The sequence below is a fragment of the Macaca thibetana genome, chromosome 5 (genome assembly GCF_024542745.1).
Source record: "Macaca thibetana thibetana isolate TM-01 chromosome 5, ASM2454274v1, whole genome shotgun sequence".
Lineage (NCBI taxonomy): Eukaryota > Metazoa > Chordata > Mammalia > Primates > Cercopithecidae > Macaca > Macaca thibetana.
In genome coordinates this window covers 105,882,723-105,907,269 of record NC_065582.1, presented here as the reverse complement: position 1 = coordinate 105,907,269, position 24,547 = coordinate 105,882,723, and the positions used below count along the sequence as shown (strand labels likewise).

The following is a 24,547-nucleotide window of genomic DNA, read 5'->3' as shown; positions in this document are numbered from 1 at the left end:
CTTGCATTGTGAACCTTTCAGCAAACTGTTCACCTGTGTGTGACACCTGTCAAGTGTAACAATCGGCTGAAGCAACAATCAATTCTGACCTTGGGTGAAGTTTAGTGGCACACCTGGAAAGAGTTTGTAATTCTACTGTTTTGTCGTTGTAGCTGGCTGGCCACCAGGTCAAGTAAAAGGAAAATATCAAGACCAAAAAGGTAGTTGGTAGTAGAGCTGCATCCAAACCACAGTTTTGATATTCTACTCTCCCTGCTTAGGTTTTTAAAATAACAGTGACAAGGTCATAACTAAGGTGAGGCAAGTGAGACACTCACCTTCAGGTGCAAAATTTAAGGTGCCGGAAAAATTCAGTAATCCTAATGTGAATGAAATATTTAAAACAATGCAAAACGAATGCAAAAAATCCATGATGAAAAAAAGATCAAAATGTATTCGAATAAAGACAAGATCAATAAGCTAAAGTTATTTAGAAATTATTTAAGATCATCACTGAGTTAAAGGAAGTGATCAAACATTTCCTCAATCAAAAACAAGATGAGTGACATGGTTTGGCTGCATCCCCACCCAAATTTCATCCTGATTTGTAGCTCCCATAATCCCCACATGTTGTGTGAGGGATGCAATGGGAGGTAATTGAATCATGGGGGTGGGTTTTTCCCATGCTATTATTGTGACAGTGAATAAGTCTCATGAGATATGTTGGTTTTATAAAGGGCAGTTCCCTTGTACATGTTCTCTTGCCTGCCACCATGTAAGACATGATTTTGCTCCTCCTTCACCTTCCACCATGATTGTGAGGCCTCCTCAGCCATGTGGAACTATTAGTCCATTAAACCTCTTTTTCTATATAAATTACCCAGTCTTGGGTATTTCTTCATAGCAGTATGAAAATGGACTAATATAGTGAGAAAAGAGGAAGGTTTTTGAAAACATTGATGAGTGTGTTTCCTTTAAAGCCAGGAAAGCAAAACTATTTCTAAAATTGTTTGGAAAATAAATAAAATATTTAAACTTAAATTGATGTTTTCAGTTTTGATATACCTACTCTTCATGTTTTCTACATTTTTCAACTTCCTTAATGATTTTTTTAAAAATAGCCATTGAAAAATAAACAAAAATGTACATATCAGGACATACATTTTTCCTTTGGCCTCAGGCTCAACATGGCTTAGTGCAGCACTAGATCTGTTACTTAGGAATGTATTCAGTGGATTTCTCTGCATATGCTATGGCAAAGTAGGAATTTTTCATGAGCAAGATTCTTCAGCAGATACCCTTCCCTGGATAAGGGGACTGTTATGGTCCTGGGTGACCAGTATAACTCTTTGATACTTTCCTTTTTCAAGTACTTGTGCATCTTTTGGGGTTGGGGTGGGGACACGGAGCACCTGGAGCTGCAGGCTTCGTTTCCTCCCACTGCCTCTCCATCAGTCGCTTGTGGCCTGTCACTGTTTTAACTTTTTCATTTATTGTGAATTTCAGTGGAAATTCTTTAGTATTTGTACTTCTGGGTAGGAAAAATTATGTCTGATTTATCATTTGTTTAAATGGTTTTCATTTCCCTTTTCTTGTGTTATTTACTATGTCGGTAAAGTTTGGAATGAGATTTATCAAAATAAAGGAATGTTTACAAACAAATAAGAGAGCCCCACATTCCCCAGATAGCAATGGTTCTAAGGATTGGATATACATTGTGAGTTCCAGTACCAAACTGTTTAGCCACTGAAGACTATCTTCTGTTTATATAAATCCACCTAATGCCACTACATATTTTTGCATTTTCTAAGCTGCATTCATAGCCATTGCTTTTGTTTTTAAAAGCTTCTACATTTCTACCTTTTTACTCTTAAGATATATACCTCCTCCACCACCTCTAAGAATTGTTTTCTCCAGGCCTCAGGGCAGTGTCTCCTGCTCTACCCACTCGAGTAACAGCAGTAGTGTGTGCTGTTGCTACAAGAAGGTGGATGCGGTCTCAGGCTGTCTGGCAGTCACATCAAGGGAACAGATTCCCTCACTTCACTCTGGCCTGGAGTTTTGGAGTTCATTCTACCCGTACATTGTAGGAGAGACACTGATCAATTGGGCAGCTTGCAGAAGAGATTTGAATGTGGAAGAAATATTGACTGAACCTGAGGCTACTCACCCGGGGGGAGAACATGAGATCTGTCTTCAAATAATTAAAGGACTTAAAAAGTTAGACATATTCTAAGGAGCTCTTAGTAACAGTGGCACTTGTGGAAAGGGCAGGTGAGGTATAGGAAAGGAAAATTTTGCTCATTATGTGGACTTTTTCCTCTAAAATCAAAGCTATCCAAAGGCAGAATCATTTATTTTATAAAGTAATAAAGGCCTTTCTCATCTGTCAGCCTTCCTTTTGACTCAGAGTCTGTGGCTACAATGTTTCATCTTTGACAAGGTTGAAGTGCCAATGCAGGACACACCACCATGCGACTATAAAGAAGGATTCTTTTTCATAATACGGAATCCTCCGCCTATTACTAGAAAACTGACTCAGGCAACAATTTCAGAGATGCTTTAGGGTCAAATCTTGTCCTTTCAATGGGAAGAACATGTAAAATTATCAGTGCCACATGCCAAATGTTATGTTTATCCAATTGTCTTTCTAGTGGAGTGTGTGGTTTATTCTGGCAACTGTATCTTATAACCATTTTCTATACAGCCAGGGTACATTGAAAGGAGAATTAGCAGGACAATAGCACACCAAGGATCCCGTTGTTCTGATGAGTTACCTGATGCAGAAATGTTTCCACTTCCAAACAGGCTGTATTCCAAAGGCTGTTCTTAAATCTGTCTAGTGCGATGACAGTAGACATACGATCTTGAACGACCCTCTTGGTTACGGGCAGCACCGACTGGCTTTTGCTCTGGTATGTGTCTTTGTTGTCATCCAGGAAGTTCAAAATTTGAGAATTAGGCAGGGAAGCTTCTATACAGGTTTTAGGCTAGTCAATAAAATAGTAGGAAAGGAAGCAGGGATTAGGAGCAAAGAGAGAAGGGGTTTTTTATTTTTCTGGGTGCTTTTCAGCACTAGATTGGTGGTTTTGGCTACATATATCTCTAAAAGTCACCTCTGGTTTCTGTCCCATTCCAGATCAGAAGGAAGAAGGAAAGGGTGATTCCTAAGGCACAACAGGGTTATACCAAAAAAGTGTAAGATTTCCACCCTACCCATGATACACGTACATAAGGAGGGAATCAATCCGTTCCACTACTCTTTCTTACTCTAAACTGCCAAAACACCGTATCACAGCTCTGTCTACTTACTTCATCCAGGGCCAGAGATGCTGATGGCTGATACATTCAGTAAATTTACATGGACACAAAGCTGACAGGCCCTCTCTCTTACTTTTGGTGGGAGAAACTAGTTTACCTTTTAAGGCTTAATGAGTTTTGATAATTTCTTCTCCATTCACCAGCAAGGCTCTGATATGTCTGAAAACATGATACATCAAACATGTTTATAAGCTATACACTGCAAATAAGAACTAGCGGGGAGCTATTAATCATATTTTTTAAGTCTACCTGGTTCTTTCCCTTAGAGCCAAAACTGCTTGTTCAGTCAATTATCTCATAATCTGTTTCTATTCATGTAGGCTTTATTTAGTCTAAAATAAAGTCAGAAAATATTTACAGCAGTGTTTACATTAACATTATATTAAGAATTTGGTTTATCCACATGGGTAAGTGCCAGGGAATTCAAATTGCTCTCAGAAAGAAAAAGAAAGGAAGGGAAAAGATAAAAGAAAATTGGAGTTGGAGCTAAATCTGCCATTTTTGCTTACCCCCTCCATTCATTCTGCTTCAGCACTCAGTGAAATCAAGGAATCTTTTTCTTCAGAGATCTTTGACATATCTACAGTCCTGGACCCCATAATGACGTTTTGGTCGATGACAGACTCCACATATGATGGTGATCCCATAAGATTTAAATACTGTTTTTACTGTACCTTTTCTATGTTTAGATATATAAATACTTACCATTGTGTTACAGTTGCCTACAGTATTCGGTATAGTTACATACTGTACAGGTTTGCAGTAACAGCCATAGACTACACATTTATATGATGTATAGTCAGCTATACCATGAAGGTATGTGCAAATACACTCTCTGATGTTCACCCAAGGACCGAATCACCTAACAATGCACCTCTCAGAACATACCACCATCATTAAGCGACACATGATTCTACTTGCAATGGAGCCTGAAGAGATTTAAAGCCTTCTAATTTCCTGGGTGTCTTGTATTTAATGAGTTACATTATTGGGATTCTGACTAGCCATAATCAAGAAAGATGCTGGGAGACAAAGTAGGGAAGTAGGAGCAGAAACTTGGAGTCAGACAGCCCCTGCCCATTTTGTTTCTTTTTTTGGTGTGATTGACAAATTATGTACCCTCCGCATTTCAGTTTCCTCATCTGTTGAAAACATAACAAAACAAACAAAAAACTAACTAACTAAAACTGTGGACATTTGTGAGGATTGAAGAACGTAATATACTGTAATATAAGGCCCCTAGCACAGTGCCTGGCACATGGTAAATGTTCAAAGAACTGTTAGATGAAAAAAGGATTTTCCCCAAACATCTAATCATCAAAAACAAAACAAAACATAAAAACCCCACTTGATTAGCACAGAATCATAGAACTCTATTTCTAGAAGGGACTGTTGCACACGATCTAGTCTGGCAGTTTGCAAGTTTTTTTAAAAGCTAGTATTCTTTGAACAGAATATTAAGAGGAACCTGATGCATTAAGGAAATAATGGCAGGCTGGGTGTGGTGGCTCATGTCTGTAACCCTAGAACTTTGTGAGGCCAAGATGGGAGGATTGCTTGAGGCCAGGAGTTCAAGACCAGCCTGGTCAACATAGTGAGACCCCATTTAAAAATAATAATAATAATAATGGCAGAGCTGGAGGAGTAGGCAAAGCTCCCCCTTGGTTTCCTCGTATCTCCATTCCCTTGGAAGATCTGGAAGCATCTGATGACTTCTACAGCACAGTTTGAAAAACGAAAATCTGGTCCAATGCCACTATTTCACCAATAAGGGAATGGCCCAGAAACATGAAGTTGTATTTTCAGTGGTATGACCACACTGCAGCCCGAATTTATCTTCCCCTACAGCATCATGAGAAAGAATAACCAAGACCGTAGCATATGGGACTATATGGCCAAACACTACAGAGAAGCTTTAAAAGACCGAGAGCTTTAGTTCATCCTGTGTGCGCCTTGTTTTCCTCTATAGATGGTAGATGATAATCTTTCGCATGGCCCATTTCCATTTTCATGTTTGTTTTTCAACTGTTTCTGGTGTCACTTAAAGTATATCCTGTGAGATTCCAGTACTTTCTAACAGCCTTGAGGACAATTAGCAGCTGCATAGATTTCCTTGAAACAACTTCGCCCCCTCCTGTACCCTCTTTTTTTGCCTTCTGTGGTCCTATCGATGCTAAATAAAATGCTACAATTTCTAAATGTTTTTATATTAAGGGCATTTACCAGCAACCTCTTCACTAGAGTGTCCTCTCAGGCATTCTGCAGTACAGAAATGTAAACAACAAAGCTGACTCAATGAAAGCCTGAAGTCAATGTATTTTCTTTTTGAGATAAGTCTATGTTTGTACAAACAACCTCTGACTTTATTTGGAAAAGAAAAGAGATATAATACAGTTTATGACTGCTGGGCTCTTTCCAAATGTGGCTAATTTCCTGTTAGGTTATTCACGTGTCTTTATGTTCTTGTAGAAAGCATAAGGTCTTTTACTTTTGGAAAAGAGGAAAGTTGAGTTGGGGCTAAGGGAAGAGGCAAGTTTCTTTTTCAAAAAAAATTTTTATTATTTATTTTATAATATTTCTCCTCCCCTCAGCCCCACTAGAATGTCAGCTCTGTGAGGTCAGGGATTTAAGGCAGAAGAATGAAAATGCCCAACCTAAAATACAAGATCTACAAAAGCACCTGGATGAAGAGCCTGCCTCATGGGAAGGGCAGGACTGTCCTGGGAAGAATCAGCTGCACTTTGGCACCTTCTGAGGTGCCTGTCCAAGCCTGACCTGAATGGGACTGGTCATGTGAGGGGTCAGTCCTGCAGGCCACACTCACACTTCTTCTCCAGATCTGCCATCTCCTTTAGGACCAGGGCCATGCTGTACCACAGCTCCTGGAACTTGGCTATGGGGACCTCGAAGCGGTCTATGGGGAAGCGGTCTATGGGGACCTTGAAGCGGTATGCTAACCCATCTGAAAGCTTCGGCTGCATCAGGACGCTCAGCTGCAGGGAGTGAGCCAGGGCACTGGTGGAGATTGTCACATCCACCCACCACTGAAAGTCAGCAACATGGGGCAGCCAGGCCCCTGGCTGCTGGGCCACAGAATAAAGGATGGGTCGCTGGCTCCCAAATACGATGCTGGCCAAGTCCCCGACCAGGTCTTAGGGGATGCAGAGCTCCTGGAGCTGGTCCCTGAAGGTGTTGGGCTTCAGGCTGGTGGAGCGCAGATGGAGGGCCTGCTGGAGCAGCGTGTGCATGCCTGCCAGCAGGACACCCAGCCACTCCTCTGGCAGGTTGGCGCTGACCCCAAGACACTGCACAGCCTCTCGGCAGTCCTCCCCTTGCAGGCTGCTGACCACAAACTTCAGCAATTTTCTGAACGTGCTCCTGTTTAGGTCCCCTAGTAGCTGGGCCATTGCTGCCACCTCTGGAGGAAGCTGGGCCCCCAAGAAACCCACTTGGCTACTGTGACTATCATCAGGATGATGCAGGTACAGATACTGCTGCTGCTTCCTCCTTGATTAGCCAGCCCAGGGGGTCGGTCCCAGATGCACATACCTGGTGCCAACGATCCCCAGTCGATGCAGCCAAAAGCGGGCCTGGTCCCGAGGCGAGATTCTTAATCACCATGAAAGTTGACCCACGGCCCTAGTTTGCACTGGGGTCCTACTTGTGTGCGTCTCCATGTCACCTCTGGAATGGGGACTCCCTGAGGGCAGAAGCATATCCTTTAAGTCTCTCTCAAAGGTCTGCATATCCAACTCACAACCTAGCTCAGAGCTGGTGCTTGAAAACTATTTATTGACTGTTCACCCAAGAGACTTCCTAGATGCAAAGCAAGCATGTTGAAAAACTTGATTATTGTTGACTCCTATCTATGTTAAAGGAAAATATGTATTGCAATAGTATTCTACTGTTTAAAAGAAATATCTAGGCTGGGCATGGGGTCTCACACCTGTAAACCCAGCACTTTGAGAGGCCAAGGCATGTGGATCTCTTGAGGCCAGGAGTTCAAGACCAGCCTGGTCAACATGGCGAAACCCTGTCTCTACTAAAATACAAAAATTAGCCAGGCATGGTGGCATGCGCCTGTAATCCCAGCTACTCGGGAGGCTGAGGCAGGAGAATCACTTGAATCTGGGAGGCAGCGGTTGCAGTGAGCAGAGATCGTGCCACTGTGCTCTAGCCTGGGCAACAGAGCAAGAGTCCATCTAAAAAAAAAAAAGAAAGAAATATCTAATGGAATAAAAGAATCCTATTAGAACAAAGCTTAAAGGCACCTTATAGGAGCTCTAGCTTTCAGTTTCTGAGCTAACAGAGCTAGACCAGAGACAATGAATTCAGTAACAAATACATGTAAGAATTATTGAGTGCCTAGTATGTAGTAAATGCAAATCTAAGAGCTTTATGTATCATATCTCATTTCATCCCCACAAGAGTTCTATGAAGTAGCCTGTGATTATCCCCATTTTACAGATGTGAAAACAGAGTCTGAAATCACTGGCCCGTAGTGGTGGGATTTGAACCCAGACAATGTGTCCAGAGCCCACTTAGCCACTAATGACCAACTGAGTAAAATGCGTACAGGAGACAACAGTGCATTTATCATAGTGAAAATATGAAAGGCTCAACGACACTATTTCCTCTCAGATGACTTAGTTGAAAGCTCTGATCTCCTACATTTTCTGAGTTTGGGAGAAAGATGGGGAAGAAAGATAAGAGCCATCACAGTATTAACTGTTTTGTTTTGTTTTTTTCTTGTCCTGATCTGACAAGAATTTTATACATCACTGATCTATTTAATTTTCTTAACAAATTACATTTTGTGGAGTTACTTTAGGCATTTCCCAGATACTTTCCAAATGATTCTTACCACACCAATGTGAGGATGTTAAAGGTGAACATTATTCCTACTGGCATGTGTGGAAAAACAGAGGCACGAGGAGGCCGTGGGGCTTGCCCAAGGTCCTGTCAGTTACTCCAGAGTGGACATTAAACCATGGCTTTCTGAATCGTAGCTCAATTCGCGATGCACTGGCAGCACTGTCTCATGTCTACCATAAGCATAAGTCTTTCATGTGCTGGGAGGCAAAAGTGAGCCTTCTTGTTCTCTTTTAGGTGTGTGGATGGCTCCTAGATCTCGACTTGCTCCTGAGGAAATACTGTGTGACTGAGTTTCCTGTTATACTGCTCTCCAATCGACCATGAACCAGCCAGAGTCTGCCAATGACCCTGAGGCACTGTGTGCCGTGTGCGGCCAAGCCCACTCCCTGGAGGAAAACCACTTCTACAGCTACCCGGAGGATGTGGATGATGACCTCATCTGCCACATCTGCCTGCAGGCTTTGCTGGACCCCCTGGACACTCCATGTGGACACACCTACTGCACCCTCTGCCTCACCAACTTCCTGGTGGAGAAGGACTTCTGCCCCATGGACCGCAAGTCTCTGGTTCTGCAGCACTGCAAGAAGTCCAGCATCCTGGTCAACAAACTCCTCAACAAGCTGCTGGTGACCTGCCCATTTAGGGAGCACTGCGCCCAGGTATTGCAGCGCTGTGACCTCGAGCATCACTTTCAAACCAGGTAGGTCCCTCACCAGTGAGCTGGGAAGCCCCGCCCCCAAGGGGGACAGCTGGACCCCTCACCCCCCAGTCTCCTGAGGGGTTGCAACCAACAAAATGATCCATTCAAAATACAAAAACACATAGGTGTTTATGGTCATGGTTCAGTGTGAGGAAATAGCATTTGGTGGAGTTGTGTTGTGTGTGTGTGTTTATGGGATTTTTTTTTAATTGTAATAAAATGTAACATAAAGTTTACCATTTTTAACCACTATGAGTATACAGTTCAGTGGTATTAAGTACTTTCATGTATTGTGCAACTATCACCACCATCCATCTCTAGAAATTTTTCATCTTCCATAATGGAAACTCCATATTCATTAAACACAAACTCCCCATTCCACCTTCCCCCAGTCCCTGGCAGCCACCATTCCACTTTTTGTCTCCATGAATATGCTCTAAGTGCTTCATGTCAATGACATCATATGGTATTTGTCTTTTTGCGACCAGCTCATCTCATGTGTGTATGTTGTGAAATGTGAAATATGCCAGAGAGGGCATATGAGCAGCTTTCTCTGAGGTTCATGGGTCCCAGAAGTATTTCCTGATAGGCGCTGCTTGCTTTTTCACTTACGGAAAAAAAGGTGCCCCAATTTGACCCTTGATTATTAGAATTCCCTCTATATTGGAATTGACAAGGTACAACTGTCCTTTGAGAAGGTGTGAGATGTTCTCAATTAAGTTTTAAAAGGAGAAATTTAGGAAATTTTTGTCCTCCAAGCAATTTGTTCTGCTAACTTTGTGGCCAAGTTGCTAAGTTGTGCATGCACGCACACACCCACCCACACACCGCACCCACACTGGTGGCAGAATTCTGGTGTGATTGCCGCTGCTGATGGCTAACATCACCTGTTCCATCTGGCTGCCTCTTATTTTGTCCACTTACATTGTCATGTCCCTGGGTATGAGAACATTTAAAGTGCTTAATAAAGGGTGAACGATCATACCACAATTATTTTGTAACAGGAAATTTGGAAGCTGGTGTTTATCCTGGTTCCTGTCTTGACAAGGGCAGGAGGCAGGTGCAGGTATTTTTTTTTTTAAAGGTTACATACCTTAGGTCATGAATCTGAGTCTTTGTCTTTTGGGACTTGCATGTATTCTCTAACATGGAAGTTTGCATCAAAAGCAATGGCCTGGGTGTAATGCTTAGCATGTGTTTGCCATACTCATTATGTCAGTGAATTCATTTTTCTCCCCAAGATATTGAGCCAGATGCTTCTACCTCAGGTTTTTGGGTTGCAGCTGTTATTGCTGGTGTTTAAACTAGGATGCCCTGCCTCCCTCACTCCTCAGAAGTAGATGTGGTTAAAGGAGGAATAGGTAGGGTAGTCCACTTGTGACCTTTGCTGAAAGTTTTGCCTAGGTATGAGAGACGTTGGTGGGAAAGAAGTAGGTCTGGAGTCAAAGGCGAGGTAGATGCCAACAGGAGTTGGCACAGAGCCATGTTCAAGAGTGGGGCCACACTGGGCAGGGGGATGAGGGGAACAAGGAGGAGAAAGAACCCAGTAGAGCTCCCTCCACCCTCACCATGGTCCCGTGTTCCTGGTATGTTGCAGCTGTACATTTGTGCTGGGCAGCTGTGTTCATTTCTTGTTGCTGCTGTAACAAATCACAAACTTGGTGACTTAAAACAAACCAAATTACTGGGTGCACTGGCTCACACCTGTAATTTAGCACTTTGAGAGGCTGAGGCAGGAGGATCACTTGAGTCCAGGATCTTGAGACCAGCCTGGAAAACATAGCAAGACCCCATCTCTATAAAAAATTTAAAAATTAGACCTGGTGATGTGTGCCTGCAGTTTTAGTGATTCAGGAGGCTAAGGTGTGAGGATTGCTTGAGCCTGGGAGTTGAGGTTGAAGTGAGCTGTGATGCGCCACTGCACTCCAGCCTAAGTGACAAAGAGAGACTGTCTCAAAAAAAGAAAAAACAAATTTGTTATCATACAGTTTTGAGGGTCAGAAGTCTAACATATGTCTCAGTGGACTAACATTGAGGTGTCAGCAGGGTAGCATTCCTGTTGGCTTCAGGGCAGAATCCCTTTCCTTGCCTCTTCCAGCTTCTAGTGCTGCCTGTCTTCCTTGGCTCATGGCCCCTTCTTCCATCTTCAGAGCCAGCCGCATAGCATCTTCCAGGCTCTCTCTGGCTTCTGCTTCCATCCTCACATCTCCTTCTGTGACTCTGAGCCTCCTGCCTCCCTCCTATAAGAACTCATGTGATTACCTTGGGCCAACCCGGATAATCCAAGATGGCTCCTTCATCTCAAGATTCTTAATTTATGTGGGGCATGGAGGCTCACACCTGTAATCCCAGCACTTTGGGAGGTGGAGGCGGGCAGATCACTTGAGATCAGGAGTTTGAGACCAATTTGGCTAACATAGTGAAACCCTGTCTCTACTAAAAATATAAAAATTAGCTAGGCATGGTGGCCTAAGCCTACAATCCCAGCTACTTGGGAGGCTGAGGCATGAGAATCACTTGAACCCGGGAGGCAGAGGCTGCCGTAAGCCAAGATTGCACCACTGCACTCCAGCCTGGGCAACAGAGCAAGACTCCATCTCAAAAAAAAAAAGAAAAAAAAAAGATTCTTAATTACATCTGCAAAGTCCCTTTTGCCATATGAAGTGATATACTCAGAGGTTCTGAAGATTAGGAGATGGACATCTTTGGGGAATAGTTATTCTGCCCACCCCAGGAGTAAGAGTGGGGAGAGAGAAGACAGTATTGGAGGCATCCTCTGGGGAGAAAGTCAAAACCCAGCCACTCCTCCTCATTCCCTCATCCAGGACGGTTTTGGGGCTGAGAGTGCTTCTAAAAATAGGGAGAAGATGGATCCGAGGGTTAGGCCAGAAGGGAGGTGGGGAAGGGGAAGGGCTAGGAGGAGACTGTCGGAAATCTGTGAGGTCTTCAGGAGAAAGATGACACAGGTACCCCTCAGCTGCCTGAAGCAGACTGGGAATTTCATTCACCCTTAGCCCATGCAGCCTGTGTGACCCACACACACCTCAAGGAAGGCCAAGATAGAGTCTTGAAGAACACTCAGCTGATAATGAGATGCATGTTTGGAAAACGGCAGTGAGGAGAGAACCCAAAACTGAAAGTGAGTCACCTTTTTAAGTTGCACCCTCTGAGTGAGTCCTTCACAGGCGCCCACAGCAGCTCTCTGGAGAGGACGCCCCCACATCAGGGAGGCGTGGGCCTCAACACATGCTCTCAAGCCTCCACACTTCTGCTTCCTAAGTAGGTTGAAAACATTTCCAAAAATATGTTGTATGTATTAGTCACCATATGCCTAATATATACAGTCCTTCGCCTCCCACCCCCTGGACGTTTTATTGGCAAGGATTAAGAATTTGAAGCTAACCTGCCTGGGCGCGGTGGCCCATGCCTGTAATCCCAGCATTTTGGGAGGCCAAGGCGGGCGGATCACGAGGTCAGGAGTTCAAGACCAGCCTGACCAAAATGGTGAACCCCGTCTCTACCAAAAATTCAAAAATTAACCAGGCGTGGTGACGGGCGCCTATAATCCCAACTACTCAGGAGGCTGAGGCAGGAGAATCGCTGGAACCTGGGAGGCGGAGGTTGCAGTGAGCTGAGGTCATGCCACTATACTCCAGCCTGGGTGACAGAGTGAGACTCTGTCTCAAAAAAAAAAAAAAAAGAAGAATTTGAAGCTAACCTAGAACCAGACTGTGGATCTCTCTTGGGCTTTGGGCCTGTAATGGGCCAGTAGGCCCCCTCTTCCTCCCCTTAGGAGGGATATTAAGAAGAATACCTAAGAAGTAGTTAATACCTCTGGAGTCTCTTGAATTTAGAAAACTAAGAGGCAAGTGTTTACCTTTCTCTGTGAGGCCTCCAAGCTGGTGGCCGCTTGTACGGGAGTCTTGTCATAGCTTTTGTTTATAAATTTTGCATTGGTTTGCTTGATCTTTAACATTACTTTATTCAATAAATATGCATCTAAATATAATTGTTTTACATTTTTTTTATTTATTTATTTTGAGATGGAATCTCACTCTGTCACCCAGGCTGGAGTGCAGTGGCGTGATCTCGGTTCACTGCAAGCTCCGCCTCCCGGATTCATGCCATTCTCCTGCCTCAGCCTCCCGAGTAGCTGGAAATACAGGTGTCTGCCACCACGCCTGGCTAATTTTTTGTATTTTAAGTAGGGACAGGTTTTTACCATGTTAGCCAGGATGGTCTCGATCTCCTGACCTAGTGATCTGCCTTGGCCTCTCAAAGTTCTGGGATTACAGGCTTGAGTCACTGCACCAGGCCCAAATTTTATTTTTTCAATTGACATGTACATATTGTATATATTTATGGTGTACAATATGATGTTTTAAAATATGTATATATTGTGAAATGGCTAAAGCAAGCCAATCGACATGCATTACCTCATATATGTACCATTTTTGTGATGAAAACACTTAAAATGTACTCAGTAATTTTCTACTGCACAATACATTGTTATTAACTATAATCACCTTGTTGTACAATAATCCCCTGAATTTATGCTTTCTGTCTAACTGAAAATTCTGCACCTGTTACCCAACAGGAGACTTAAGTCAGGGTACAGGCAAACAGCATCACATCTTTAAACAACTGCTGCCTGTTTTCTCCAGAATGCGTTTCATTTGTAAATAATATTTGTTTACTAAATATAAATACTTGAGTAAAACATTTAGGACTGGCTGTAGGTATGCATGACTGGCTAGATCATTGATTACTTGGACAACTGTTTCTGCTTTCAGACTAGAGAGCTCTTGTATGGGAATAAATCTGAGTTTGGAGCTAGCAGTTGGAACCTTCTGGCTAATTCTGTTGATTTCTGCCCTCTTAGATGCTTACAGACTCCCATCACGTGGGTCTACTGTAGAGAATTCCCAGGGGGAGATGGACTTATTGAGTTGAATGGCAGCCTTCCTAACTGGAGGCCATTACCAGTATGTAGTGGGGCCCCTGCAGACGGCCCATCTGCTCATCTCTCTTGACCCAGACTTTCAATGACAGTATGTGTGGAAGCCAAGCTTTTACTTCTTGATCCTGAACGAGACTTATTTTAGGCTCAAGACCACATTTTCATTGTGTAATTTCATCATCTGCATACACAGTATTTAGCAGGGATTCACAATAGGGTCAGACCCTAAATTAAAGAAAAATAAGTTGTGATTTCTGCCTCTAAGGAAATGACCTTTGAAAGGTAAAAGAAAGAAGTTGAAAACACACGTGAATAGTTTCATAGGACAAGTCACTTTGACCTTTACTTTCTCTCCTTTTTCCTTTTCTTTTTCTTTTTTTTTTTAAGTTCTGGGATACACGTACAGAACGTGCAGGTTTGTTACATAGGTGTATGTGTGCCATGGTGGTTTGCTGCACCTACTCTTTTATTTTCTAAAAATGGAAGATAATAAAACTGACCCTCCTCAAGTATTTACTAGTATGAATACAGAGTTCATTGTTCAATAATTTGAAAAGAGCCATGAATAAAAACGTGATGCAATTGGCCTAAGACACACGTGGCTGAAGGCTGGCCGGGAATATTTTCCTGATTAACTTTGCATCCAATGTCCTGGGAGTTTCTTCTCCAAAGGTCTACCCTGGAACCTCTGTTGACCTTTACTTCCATCCAGGGTAGTGTGTTCAGGACCACACAGCTAGCTGTCTACAAAGTGGGGAAGACTTTATTGAAAGAAGAAGTACAGGGAGGGCCAGGCAGAGTGGCTTGTAATCCCAACACTTTGGGAGGCTGCGGTGGGCAGATCATAAGATCAAGAGATCAAGACCATCCTGGCCAACATGGTGAAACCTCATCTCTACTAAAAATACAAAAATTAGCTGGGCATCATGGTGCGTGCCTGTAGTCCCAGCTACTCAGGAGGCTAAGGCAGGAGAATCGCTTGAACCCGGGAGGCAGAGGTTGCAGTGAGCCAAGATCGCCCCATTGCACTCCAGCCTGGTGACAGAGTGAGACTCCATCTCAAAAAAAAAAGAAAGAAAAGAAAAGAAATACAGGGGACTACCTATGAAAAGTAGGCATGTACTAGTCTTGCTGGTCATTTCAGCCGGACTAAACATCTCATAATAATTGTGCTTTGACATACAACCTTACTGCGACCTTCTAACTCTGAACCCAACATTTTCCTGGCCCCTAAATAAACCCTGTTTAGTGAAGAGAAAAGAAACAAGAAAATAGGAGATGACCAGTGATATCTGAGATAACATTTAAGGATAAATAGGACAGCCAGGCAAAGAATAGGGCAAGGATTAGAGTTAGGGCTGTTTACTGGCAAGGAAGCCATGGAGCAATCTCTGTCCATTTGAGATAGGGTTTTAGCCCCAAGGGATTGTATTAATTAGGATTACATTGGATGGCAGGTAATAGAAAATTATGTTATATTGGTTTAACCAGGTAGAAGTTTTGTTTTTCTTGTGTAGCACAAAGCCTAGGGGTGGGAAGCCAAGGATTACTATGATTTTGCCATGACATGATGCCAGCAGGAATCGGTTTAGCTTTCATCCTCAAGTTTGTCACCTCACAGTCTCAAAATGGCTGCATGTTTCAGTGTCATGTACAAGTTCCAGGCAGAAAGAATTAGGCAGGCAGGGAAAAAGACGATGTGCCAATGGAGACACCTCCCTTTAAAGAGCCTTCTGCGATGCCTTACACAGTAATTTCTACTTATACCTCATTAGTCACTATTGTGTTATACTGCTGCCCATCTGTGAGACAGTGTATGTGTAGTACCAGAATAAACAAAACCTGGGTTCTGTTACAAGGAAGAAGGGGAGATTAAATATTTGATAGGCAACCAGCAGCGATTGCAATAGTGACATAAAAAAACAACAGAAAACCTTACGTTAATGTTTATATTGCAGTCACATTAATTAATTTCATCCCCTTTAAATGCAAGGTGGTGAATGGGCAGGCATCCTTTTTTAATAAAAGATGTATCAAATGTCAGAAGCAATCTGACATGTCCAAGATCGTCAGAAATACAATCCAATACCAGTATGAAGTCCACGACCTTTATAATACATCATGCTACTTAAGAATTCTGATCTATACAGGAGGTCTTAGACATCCAAGAAGAGTATGTTTCAGGACTTTGTGAAACTCCATATTTAGGATAAGACTATAACATGTCACTTCCCTAATAGTATAGGAGGAAAGAAGGGATAAGAAAAGAATAACAAAGCCTCTTGGAGATAGACGTTAAGCTTCCAGGTAGGTTCATTCACTATCGCTAATAGTTGTTAGCAACAGTGGACCAGGTGCAGCGGCTCACACCTATAATCCTAGCTACTTGAAGGTTGAGGCAGGAATATCGCTTGAGACCAAAAGTTCAAGACCAGCCTGGGTAACATAGAGGGACCCTCATCTCTGAAAAAGATTTAATTTTTTTTTTTTTTTTTTTCAGCCAGGCGTGGTGGCATGCACTTGTAGTCCCAGCTACTTGGGAGGCTGAGGCAGGAGGATTGCTTGAGCTCAGGAGTTCACCACTGCAGTGAGGTATAATTGTGCTATAGCACTACAGCCTGGGTGACAGAGCAAGACCCCCATCTCTGAAAAAAATAAAATACAATAACCTTAAGCTAATACTCATTAAGCCCTTTGTTGTTTATGGGCATTGCCTCATTTCACCTTCTTACCAGCACTCTGAGTTAAGCACTATTACTATTGTCTTTCTTTTACAGGGGAGGACATGAAGGTTCAGAAAGGTTAAGCAAACATGCCCAGTGTCATACAGCTAGTATACGGCAGAGCTAGAACTCTAATCTCAAGCTTCTCTAACCCCAGCACCTAAATACCAAACCTAACTTCCTTTCTACCGTTTTCCGTGAGCTCTGACTCACTCTTGCAGAGCAGCCTTACAGAGAATAGAATTCCAATTTGGACCTCAACAAAATTATGAATGATTACATCCCATGTTTTATCAAGGTTGTTCACCTCCACTGTAAACTGTAGAAATTAAATCTGCACATTCTGAGAGTCTTCTGTATTTAAACTCTTTTAGCCCTGCCACTGATGCCAAATTCCTAATGACTACACAGTTCATCGCAATTGGCCTCACCCTGTAGACTTTTCTCTGGTCTTCTTCTTGTGGAGTGGAGTTTGCTATCATGGCTTGGCTGTCATTAATGTGATGAATGTAATTATCCCTTTGAGCCATTTCTATTAAGATTCTGGTCTTGAGTTGGCAAAATGGAATTTAATCTTCTTGAATATGGGGTAAGAGAGCGTCCTGGGGGCTTCTGTGGCATTCCAGAGCTTAGGCCTGCAAAGAAGTCTTAGTGTTGAGGCCGGTAGCTCAGTCTCAAATCCCAGGTCTTAAAGCTGGAAGAGGGGAGGTGGCCTAGTCCCTGACAAACCAGGCAGGTAAGGCATAATTAGCGCCATTTCAAAGGGAAGGTGACTGAGGCTTGGGAGCTTAAATGAAGCAGCAAGGGTCATACAGCTGGTTTCAGAGCTCAATTCAATCCCCCCAGGGAGAAGGAAGAATGGAGTGACTCATTTCCTCACCAAACAGGAACCTGTACGTTGTTTTGACAGAACTTTATGTCTATCCAGGCTCTTTGTTATTCTGACAGAGAATGGCACAGCCTATTCTTCTCTAGAGCCAATTTTCAAAATTAGCAAGGAAGCTGTCACTGTCGCATCTCTTTCATATGTCAGTGTAGTCAAGACGGTGATCGGTGAAATGTTTTAAATCGTACTCTAAATATACATACAGTGCTGGAGGAAGGTGGGGTTGGTTCATGTTTCAGCCGCTCCTGTATTATAATATCTGAATGCTTGCTTTAAGCTCAGATCTCCAGGCTGCTCCAAAGATGGGAATTTCTTACAGTGTCGCTCTAGCAAACTGGAGGGCAGCTTTTCATTGTTTAATTATTCACACGTGGGGTCTGAATGTGCCATGCTCATGCCCTCTTCCAACACACTTTAACTCCCAGCCTGTCTGCTCCCAGCCGGTGATGTAAATGTACCAGCTGCTTCCTAAGAACCAGTCCGCATCCTGCAGGAGGGGCTGGTTCCTTTCCTGGGCATCAGCCTGCCTGCTCTCAGCCTAAGCTCTCTCGCCAACCATGGTGGCTCCTTGCATTCCTACATCCTCTTATCTGAGAATCAGAGAGCATAATCTTCTTACGGGCCCGTGATTTATTAACGTGGCTTAATCTAAAGGTTCTCAGTCAAATTCTTTATGATCTACTGATTGTGGGGGCATGGCAAGGTTTGCTTGAAGGAGCTTGGCTGGTTTGGGCCCTTGTAGCTGACAGAAGGTGGCCAGGGAGAAGGCAGCACACTGCTCGGAGAATGAAGGCGCTTCTGTTGCTGGTCTTGCCTTGGCTCAGTCCTGCTAACTACATTGACAATGTGGGCAACCTGCACTTCCTGTATTCGGAACTGTGAGTCCCCTCTCTGTCCGTGCCTGTGTCTGTTTATGTGCCTAGTACGTTGGGGGTGGGACCTAAGTCCATTCCCTAGCTGATATATCCATTTAGAGGAATAAATTCTACACACACTAGATGCACTTGGACAAAGCGCCCTGCCAGCAGTTTAAAGCGGCATGCTTAGCTGTCTGTGACTTGACAAAAAAGCCCCATATTAACAGATGCAGTGCTTTCTCAACAAGGCATTTTTTTCCTGCTTCAGTGCCAGTGCTGCTTTTTTTGGGGTACTCTTTTTCCTCAATAGATGTAACTTCTCTTCCTTCTGTAAATAGAACTGAAGAGCAGTTAAGAATAGAATTTGTACGCATAGATCTGCTGCCTCTGTTGGGTATTTATAATTGCAAGCAGGAATCGTCCCTTTATTGAGACAGTCTCTATACCTGAAAACAGGTATAGTATCAGCCAAAAAAAACCCCAAAAACAAAACCCTATGTATAAAACATTTATATCCATGTTATTTTTATTTTTGATGCTTTTTAAACCTATGGGATACAAAGAAATATGCCTTGAGCACCCATATTTCCATTGCCTTGATTTAATGGTTAATATTTTGCCACATTTGCTTCATATATTTTTTGCTGCAATGGTCCGGAGCAAATTGTAGCCATCATGACATATCACCCCTAAATACATGATTGTGCATCTCTGAAAAATAAACACAATTTCCTACATGACCCATGTCCATTTTATGCAAGCAAATGCCTCGTGTCACCAACCTCTAGTGATATTTTTCCAGCTCCTTTTGTTAGTAAGCTTTGAATAAGGATTACAGACTGATGTGAACGGCTTCTAACAATCATATGAAAAGTGTTGCTGTGTGTGCCTCGTGTTTGGAACATTTGCAAATGTATTCCTCCTTACGAACCTAACTAGACGGGAAAAATAGCAAGAGTTGACTTATGTGTAAATTACAGTCAGTGAGCAAATGAAAACATAGACTTTAAATAGAGTTCCTAGAGCCCAGATCAAAAAAGCTTGTCTGGTCACATTTAGATAGTGCTACCACCCATGACTCTGTGGTGGTAGCCCCTGCCTCCTTTGTAATTAGCTGGACCAGCCAATTTGTTTAACACAGCAGGTGCTCTTTGATAAATAGAGCTAGGTTCTTGGAAGCAGATCATTTGTTCTGCATTTCAGGATTATCTGGTCCCATCTTACTGGAATGTAACCCCAGGATCCAAGAGAAAGTATCTAGCTTAAATCTGAATCATGAGCATCTCTGAGGAAATAATGACCTTGCAGAAGCTTTTCTAGACAAACAGACAATGGCAGAGATTATGAAAAGGCTCATTCCTCTCTCAATGGATGCTGAGGTTGGGATCTTTGAAATTCAGTGCAATGATATTCTTCCCTGCCCACCCATTCCCATCCGCGATCCTTCTTCATTGCTATGTTGTTTTCCTAGGGCAGCTGTCATGAATCAACCCAAGTTGCGTATCTTAAAACAACAGAAATTTATTCTCCCACAGTTCTGGCGTCCAGAAGCTTGAACTCAAGGTGTCAGCAAGGTCATGCTCCCTATGAAGGCTAAAGGGGAGAATGCTTTCTTGCATTCTTCTAGTTTTGTAGGGGGTGGGGGTGGCGCTGCAGGTGTTCCTTGGCTTGTGGCTGCATAACTCTACCTCTGCCTCCAACTGTCTGCACATGGCCTTCTCCTCAGTGTCCTCTTCAATTCTCTTTGCCTTCTCCTCTTCTTATAAGGATACTTATCATTGGATTTAGGGCCTACTTGGATACTCCATGGTAATCTTATCTTGAGATCTTTAATTGCATCTATAAGACCCTTATTCCAAATACGGTCACGTTTACAGGTTCTGGGTAGACATCTTTTGGGGGCCACCACTCCACTGACTACGGATTCCTGCTATTCCTACACAAAGATTCCTGCTATTGAGGAATCTTTCCATTTGTTTACTTTCGGTTTTATAGCCTAATTGAAGGAAGGCCCTTATATTACTTAATAATTTTCTCTTCTACAAGTACATGAATCAAAGGCAACATTTTTACTGAATAACTGAATGGACACAGGGAATCTATGAAAGTATGATGCTAGGGAATTGCCAGGATGGTGTTTCCACATTTATCTGACTTTCTTAGAAGCTTCCAGTTGCTGTGTATGCTTTGTGAGAGAGTTCTGTGCAGCTGTTCCCTGATGCTACTGGGGATAATTACTCAGTGAATTAGTGACACATTTCAGGTACTGTAGTGTTCTCTAAGGAATCCAGGCAATAAGAATTGAAGCATGGTACCTTCTCTCTAGGAGTTGACAGTCTGATTGAGAAGCTGAAATTTATACACATAAGAGATATAAGGAATGATTCAAGGCAGATGGAAATAAGTCATTTATAAGTAGAGTAGGTAGTAAATTGAGAGGAGGGAGAGATTGTCTACACTGGTGAAATTGATCAGGGAAAGCTTCCAGAGGAGTTGGGGGTTTAAGCTGGATCTTGAAGTGCTTAGAGGAATGAGGTAGAAACGGGTAGAAAGAGGAAGTATTTCAGGGATGGTAAGTGGCACAAGCAAAAAGGTTAGGAGCTAGCTGTGATTGTCACCAAAGCTTGAAAAACTATCATTTGGAACAGTAAATAAGGCTGCTGGGCCAGTTTAGCACCCTTAGGAGCAGGAATGATGGGTGATGGCTGCATGTCCAAGATGGAGGCCTTCTCTTTCCTACTCTGGGTCATAGGATCCCAAAAGCAGGCAGAGCTCGGGGGATCTGCTGGGCTTCCTCCACCCTTTTTCTTAGCTTTGGACTCCTGGCACTAGGGGAAGCTTGCCCTGTATTCCTTGTGCTTCCAGATGCACAGACCCTCCTGGATTTTCCTTTCTCTCTAACACCAATGCACTCTTGTCTTCCTGAGTTCATGCCTAGCTCAGACACTGGAACTAATCCAGTACATGGATTCAAATTTAGCATGTGGCCCAGGTTTCTCAAAGTCAAATGCCTACAGGAGCAAAGCAGGAATTTTTTTTGTTGTTTTTTTTTTGTTGTTGCTGTTGTTTTGAGACAGAATCTCACTCTGTTGCCCAGGCTGGAGTGCAGTGGCACAATTTCAGCTAGCTGCAACCTCCGCCTCCCGGGTTCAAGTGATTCTCCTGCCTCAGCCTCCTGAGTAGCTGGGATTACAGGTGCCCGCCACCACGCCTGCCTAATTTTTGTATTTTTAGTAGAGATGGGGTTTCACTATATTGGCCGGGCTGGTCTTGAACTCCTGACCTTGTGATCTACCCACCTTGGCCTCCCAAAGTGCTGGGATTACAAGTGTGAGCCACCGTGCCCAGCCAGGAATTATTTTAAAATGTGCATCATTCAGGCATAACACAAAAGGAGGTGGTGAGGCCTCTGGCCAACTGCAGAATGAATATATAATGCCCAAAAGCATTCAAATTCAATTTAAAACAAAACAAAAACCCTGTGTCCAATTTAGCAGATCACTTAGGCATGCCTGGTTTGGCCTTGAGGGCCAATAGTTTATAACAACTTGGCCAAACCGATTCGGAATGTTGGGCCAAACACTTATTGACTCCAATGGGAAAGACACCAGTTTCAGAAGGATGAAGAGCAGACCCAGAACTGACAAATGAGACACTGGGTTTTACTGGGGACTTACATATAGGGGAGAGTCCAGTGGCAGCGGGCTGGACAGGAGAACCCCTTTGCGTGTAGTCCAATGGCAAGAGCTGGACAGAACTGCAAACGCTTGCAAAGACATGCATTTTATATTCACTTAGGACCCTCTCCCTAACAATCTCCACCTAGCAACCTTAACCCAAAACAAAGGACGTCATACAGCCCATGTTTCCTGGGATGGGCTAGGGGCTAAGCTGTTTCTCATAGATAAGGAATGACCCTCTGGGTTGGCCATTCCCGGATTCCTTAGCTTGAAACTCCGAACCACATGCAGGTGTGTCTGCTATACAGGGTCAGTCTCAAGGTAAGCTTAAGTTATTGCTATCAGGTGTGTTTATACCAGGGCCTTTCCTTCTTTAAATATGTCTATTGTCATCTGATGCCTTGAGCTAAAGGACAGTGAATTTGACAGAAGAACCCTAAAACCAGAGTATTTGGTGTGGAATCCCAATCCATAGATCAGGGCGCGGAGAATCTAGGACAGCCCTCAGGTCTACAAAGAGCAGGCCCTAAGGATGAATGACAGCGCTTTCCTTCCCCACATTCCCTCACTCGCAGACCTCCATGACCATTCTTTTTGAATTTCCTAGACCCCAAAGGGAATCTGGGAAAATAACTTTCAGCATCATGGGCATGAGCATAGAAACAGCCTTCTCATCTTTCTGGGTCTATATTTACAGCCCTACACATGGAGAGACTTGTAGATGAAAACCTTAGAACAGTGTAGGTTCTGAGGATCACCCACTTCAGAAGTAGGGACAGAGTTTGTTTTCAAAATGAAGATTTGGAGGGCTCTAAATCAAACCTACTAAAATTACAATCTTTGGTAGTGGGGCCCATACATTTTCATGCTTAAGCCTTCCAGGTGATTCTCATGCGGCCTCCCCATTTTCATGCTTGACAAGCTCCCCAGGGGATCCGTATGGGCACTACAGTTTAAGAAGTCTTCACTCCAGCTGCAAAGCCAATTTACCTTGACTTCCCCTGTTGAAAATTATCACTTCTCTCTGTGTCCCCACTCAGTGCTATATGCATTAGGAACTTTTACCCTGTGAGTTCTGAGGAGATTTGGGGATGCAGTAATGTTCATATGCCCAGCTTCTGCACAGCTTGGGGCAGAATTAAGTTAAACCAAATTAAGTGAATTTGCCTCATATCTTGGCCAACTCTTAAATGTTTCAATCTGTGATAAAGAAGACCCTGGTTGGTTTCTTTGGAAGGGAATATTGACCTTGCTCATAATGATACAAGCTAGGCTCGTCACTGGGATTGTCATTGAGCTGGTTGGTCATCACCTGTGGCTTTTGTAACATTTCTTTAAATATTTAAGTCTTTTTTTTTTTTTTTTTTAAGATGGAGTCTCTCTCAGTTGCCCAGGCTGGAATACAGTGGCATCATCTCGGCTCACTGCAACCTCCACCTCCCAGGTTCAAGCAATTCTCTTGTCTCAGCCTCCCGAGTAGCTGGGACTGCAGGCACCTGCTACTACGTCTGGCTAATTTTTGTATTTTAGTAGAGATGGGGTTTCACCATATTGGTCAGGTGGGTCGCGAACTCCTGACCTCAGGTAATCTACCCACCTCAGCCTCCCAAAGTGCTGGGATTACAGGCATGAGCCACTGCGCCCAGCCTAAATTTTTAAGTTTAACAAAAATCCAAGAAAAAAACTTAGAATTTGGTGGAGTGGTGCTAGTACTCGTGGTGCATTTGGTTCTCCACACACCAAACCTTCATGAGCTAGTTACAGAAAAGTAGAGTTTTTTCGTCTCCTTCCCACTTTAAAAACTTTTAGTTCCTATCATCCTTGAAAATTTTTCTCATGTTTATGCCATATTCTGATGGTATGACCTGCTCTTGCCTGTGGTACAAAGTCTGAGTGAGCTTGGAGCAGATGCACAGTTAGTTTGGGACTCGCTTTTCAAAGTACCTGTCCTTCGTTTTAGGAACACAGTGATCAACAAAACAGCTAGGCTTGGTTGCTGGAGGATGACAGGTCCTGGAAACTAGTGCCACTAGCTGTGCGACTGACTTCCCAAGAAGCCAGGAAATGCTGTGCTCTTTCTAGTTTGAGTCAAATATTTTTGGTTTGTAAGTGGAATCACTAGGAACAATATTCATGCTAGAATCTAGAGAGAAAATTATACTTTATTTTCTTATCCCTATAGTAGTAGTACTAAGTAGGGATAGCTTATTTCCACTGGAGTTTTGTACTCCAGAGATTAAAATGAGCAATTCCAATTTTGAAACCCAAATCATCTAAGGCTATGGAAGTGTTACCGGTGGCAAATCTGTAGCAACCTCAATTCTTAACACCTCAAAAGAAATAATTTTTAACCAAGGGGCATAAGGCAGGGTGAGAGGCCAAGGTAAGTTTTAGAGCAGAAGTGAAAAGTATATTAAAAAGCTTTAGAGCAGGAACAAAAGGACGTACACTTAGAAGAGGGCCAAACAGGTGACTTGAGATCAGCTGGGTGGTTTGACCTTTGACTTGGGGTTTCATATGTTGGCATGCTTCCAGGGGGGTTGCATCCTTTCTCCCCTGATTCTTC

At 43.2% G+C, this 24,547-nt stretch overlaps 2 protein-coding genes and 1 pseudogene across 8 annotated transcripts in view; 1 reads left to right on the top strand and 2 right to left on the bottom strand.

Annotated features, from left to right (window-relative positions):
• LOC126954756 (60S ribosomal protein L14-like) overlaps positions 1-24,547 on the bottom strand; it is a 1,186,913-nt gene that overhangs the window by 445,276 nt on the left and 717,090 nt on the right. Inside the window, exon 1 of one of the 3 annotated variants that reach the window (XM_050790632.1) lies at positions 8,938-8,941. The exons of the other annotated variants lie outside the window; for them this stretch is intronic. The gene's annotated coding sequence lies outside the window, so the exon portion shown is untranslated. Of the gene's footprint in view, positions 1-8,937; positions 8,942-24,547 lie in introns of those variants that run through there. 3 annotated transcript variants of the gene reach the window in all.
• The window catches only part of LNX1 (ligand of numb-protein X 1), a 195,067-nt gene that overhangs the window by 71,616 nt on the left and 98,904 nt on the right, over positions 1-24,547 (top strand). For 4 of the 5 annotated variants that reach the window (XM_050790567.1, XM_050790565.1, XM_050790564.1 and 1 more), the window contains one exon: positions 8,410-8,875. In XM_050790567.1, coding sequence (XP_050646524.1) covers positions 8,496-8,875 — 380 coding nt within the window. In that variant the 5' untranslated portion in view covers positions 8,410-8,495. Of the gene's footprint in view, positions 1-8,409; positions 8,876-17,216; positions 18,323-24,547 lie in introns of those variants that run through there. The other variant, XM_050790569.1, reaches the window with a different exon arrangement.
• Positions 5,961-8,196, bottom strand: LOC126954421 (COMM domain-containing protein 5-like; annotated as a pseudogene).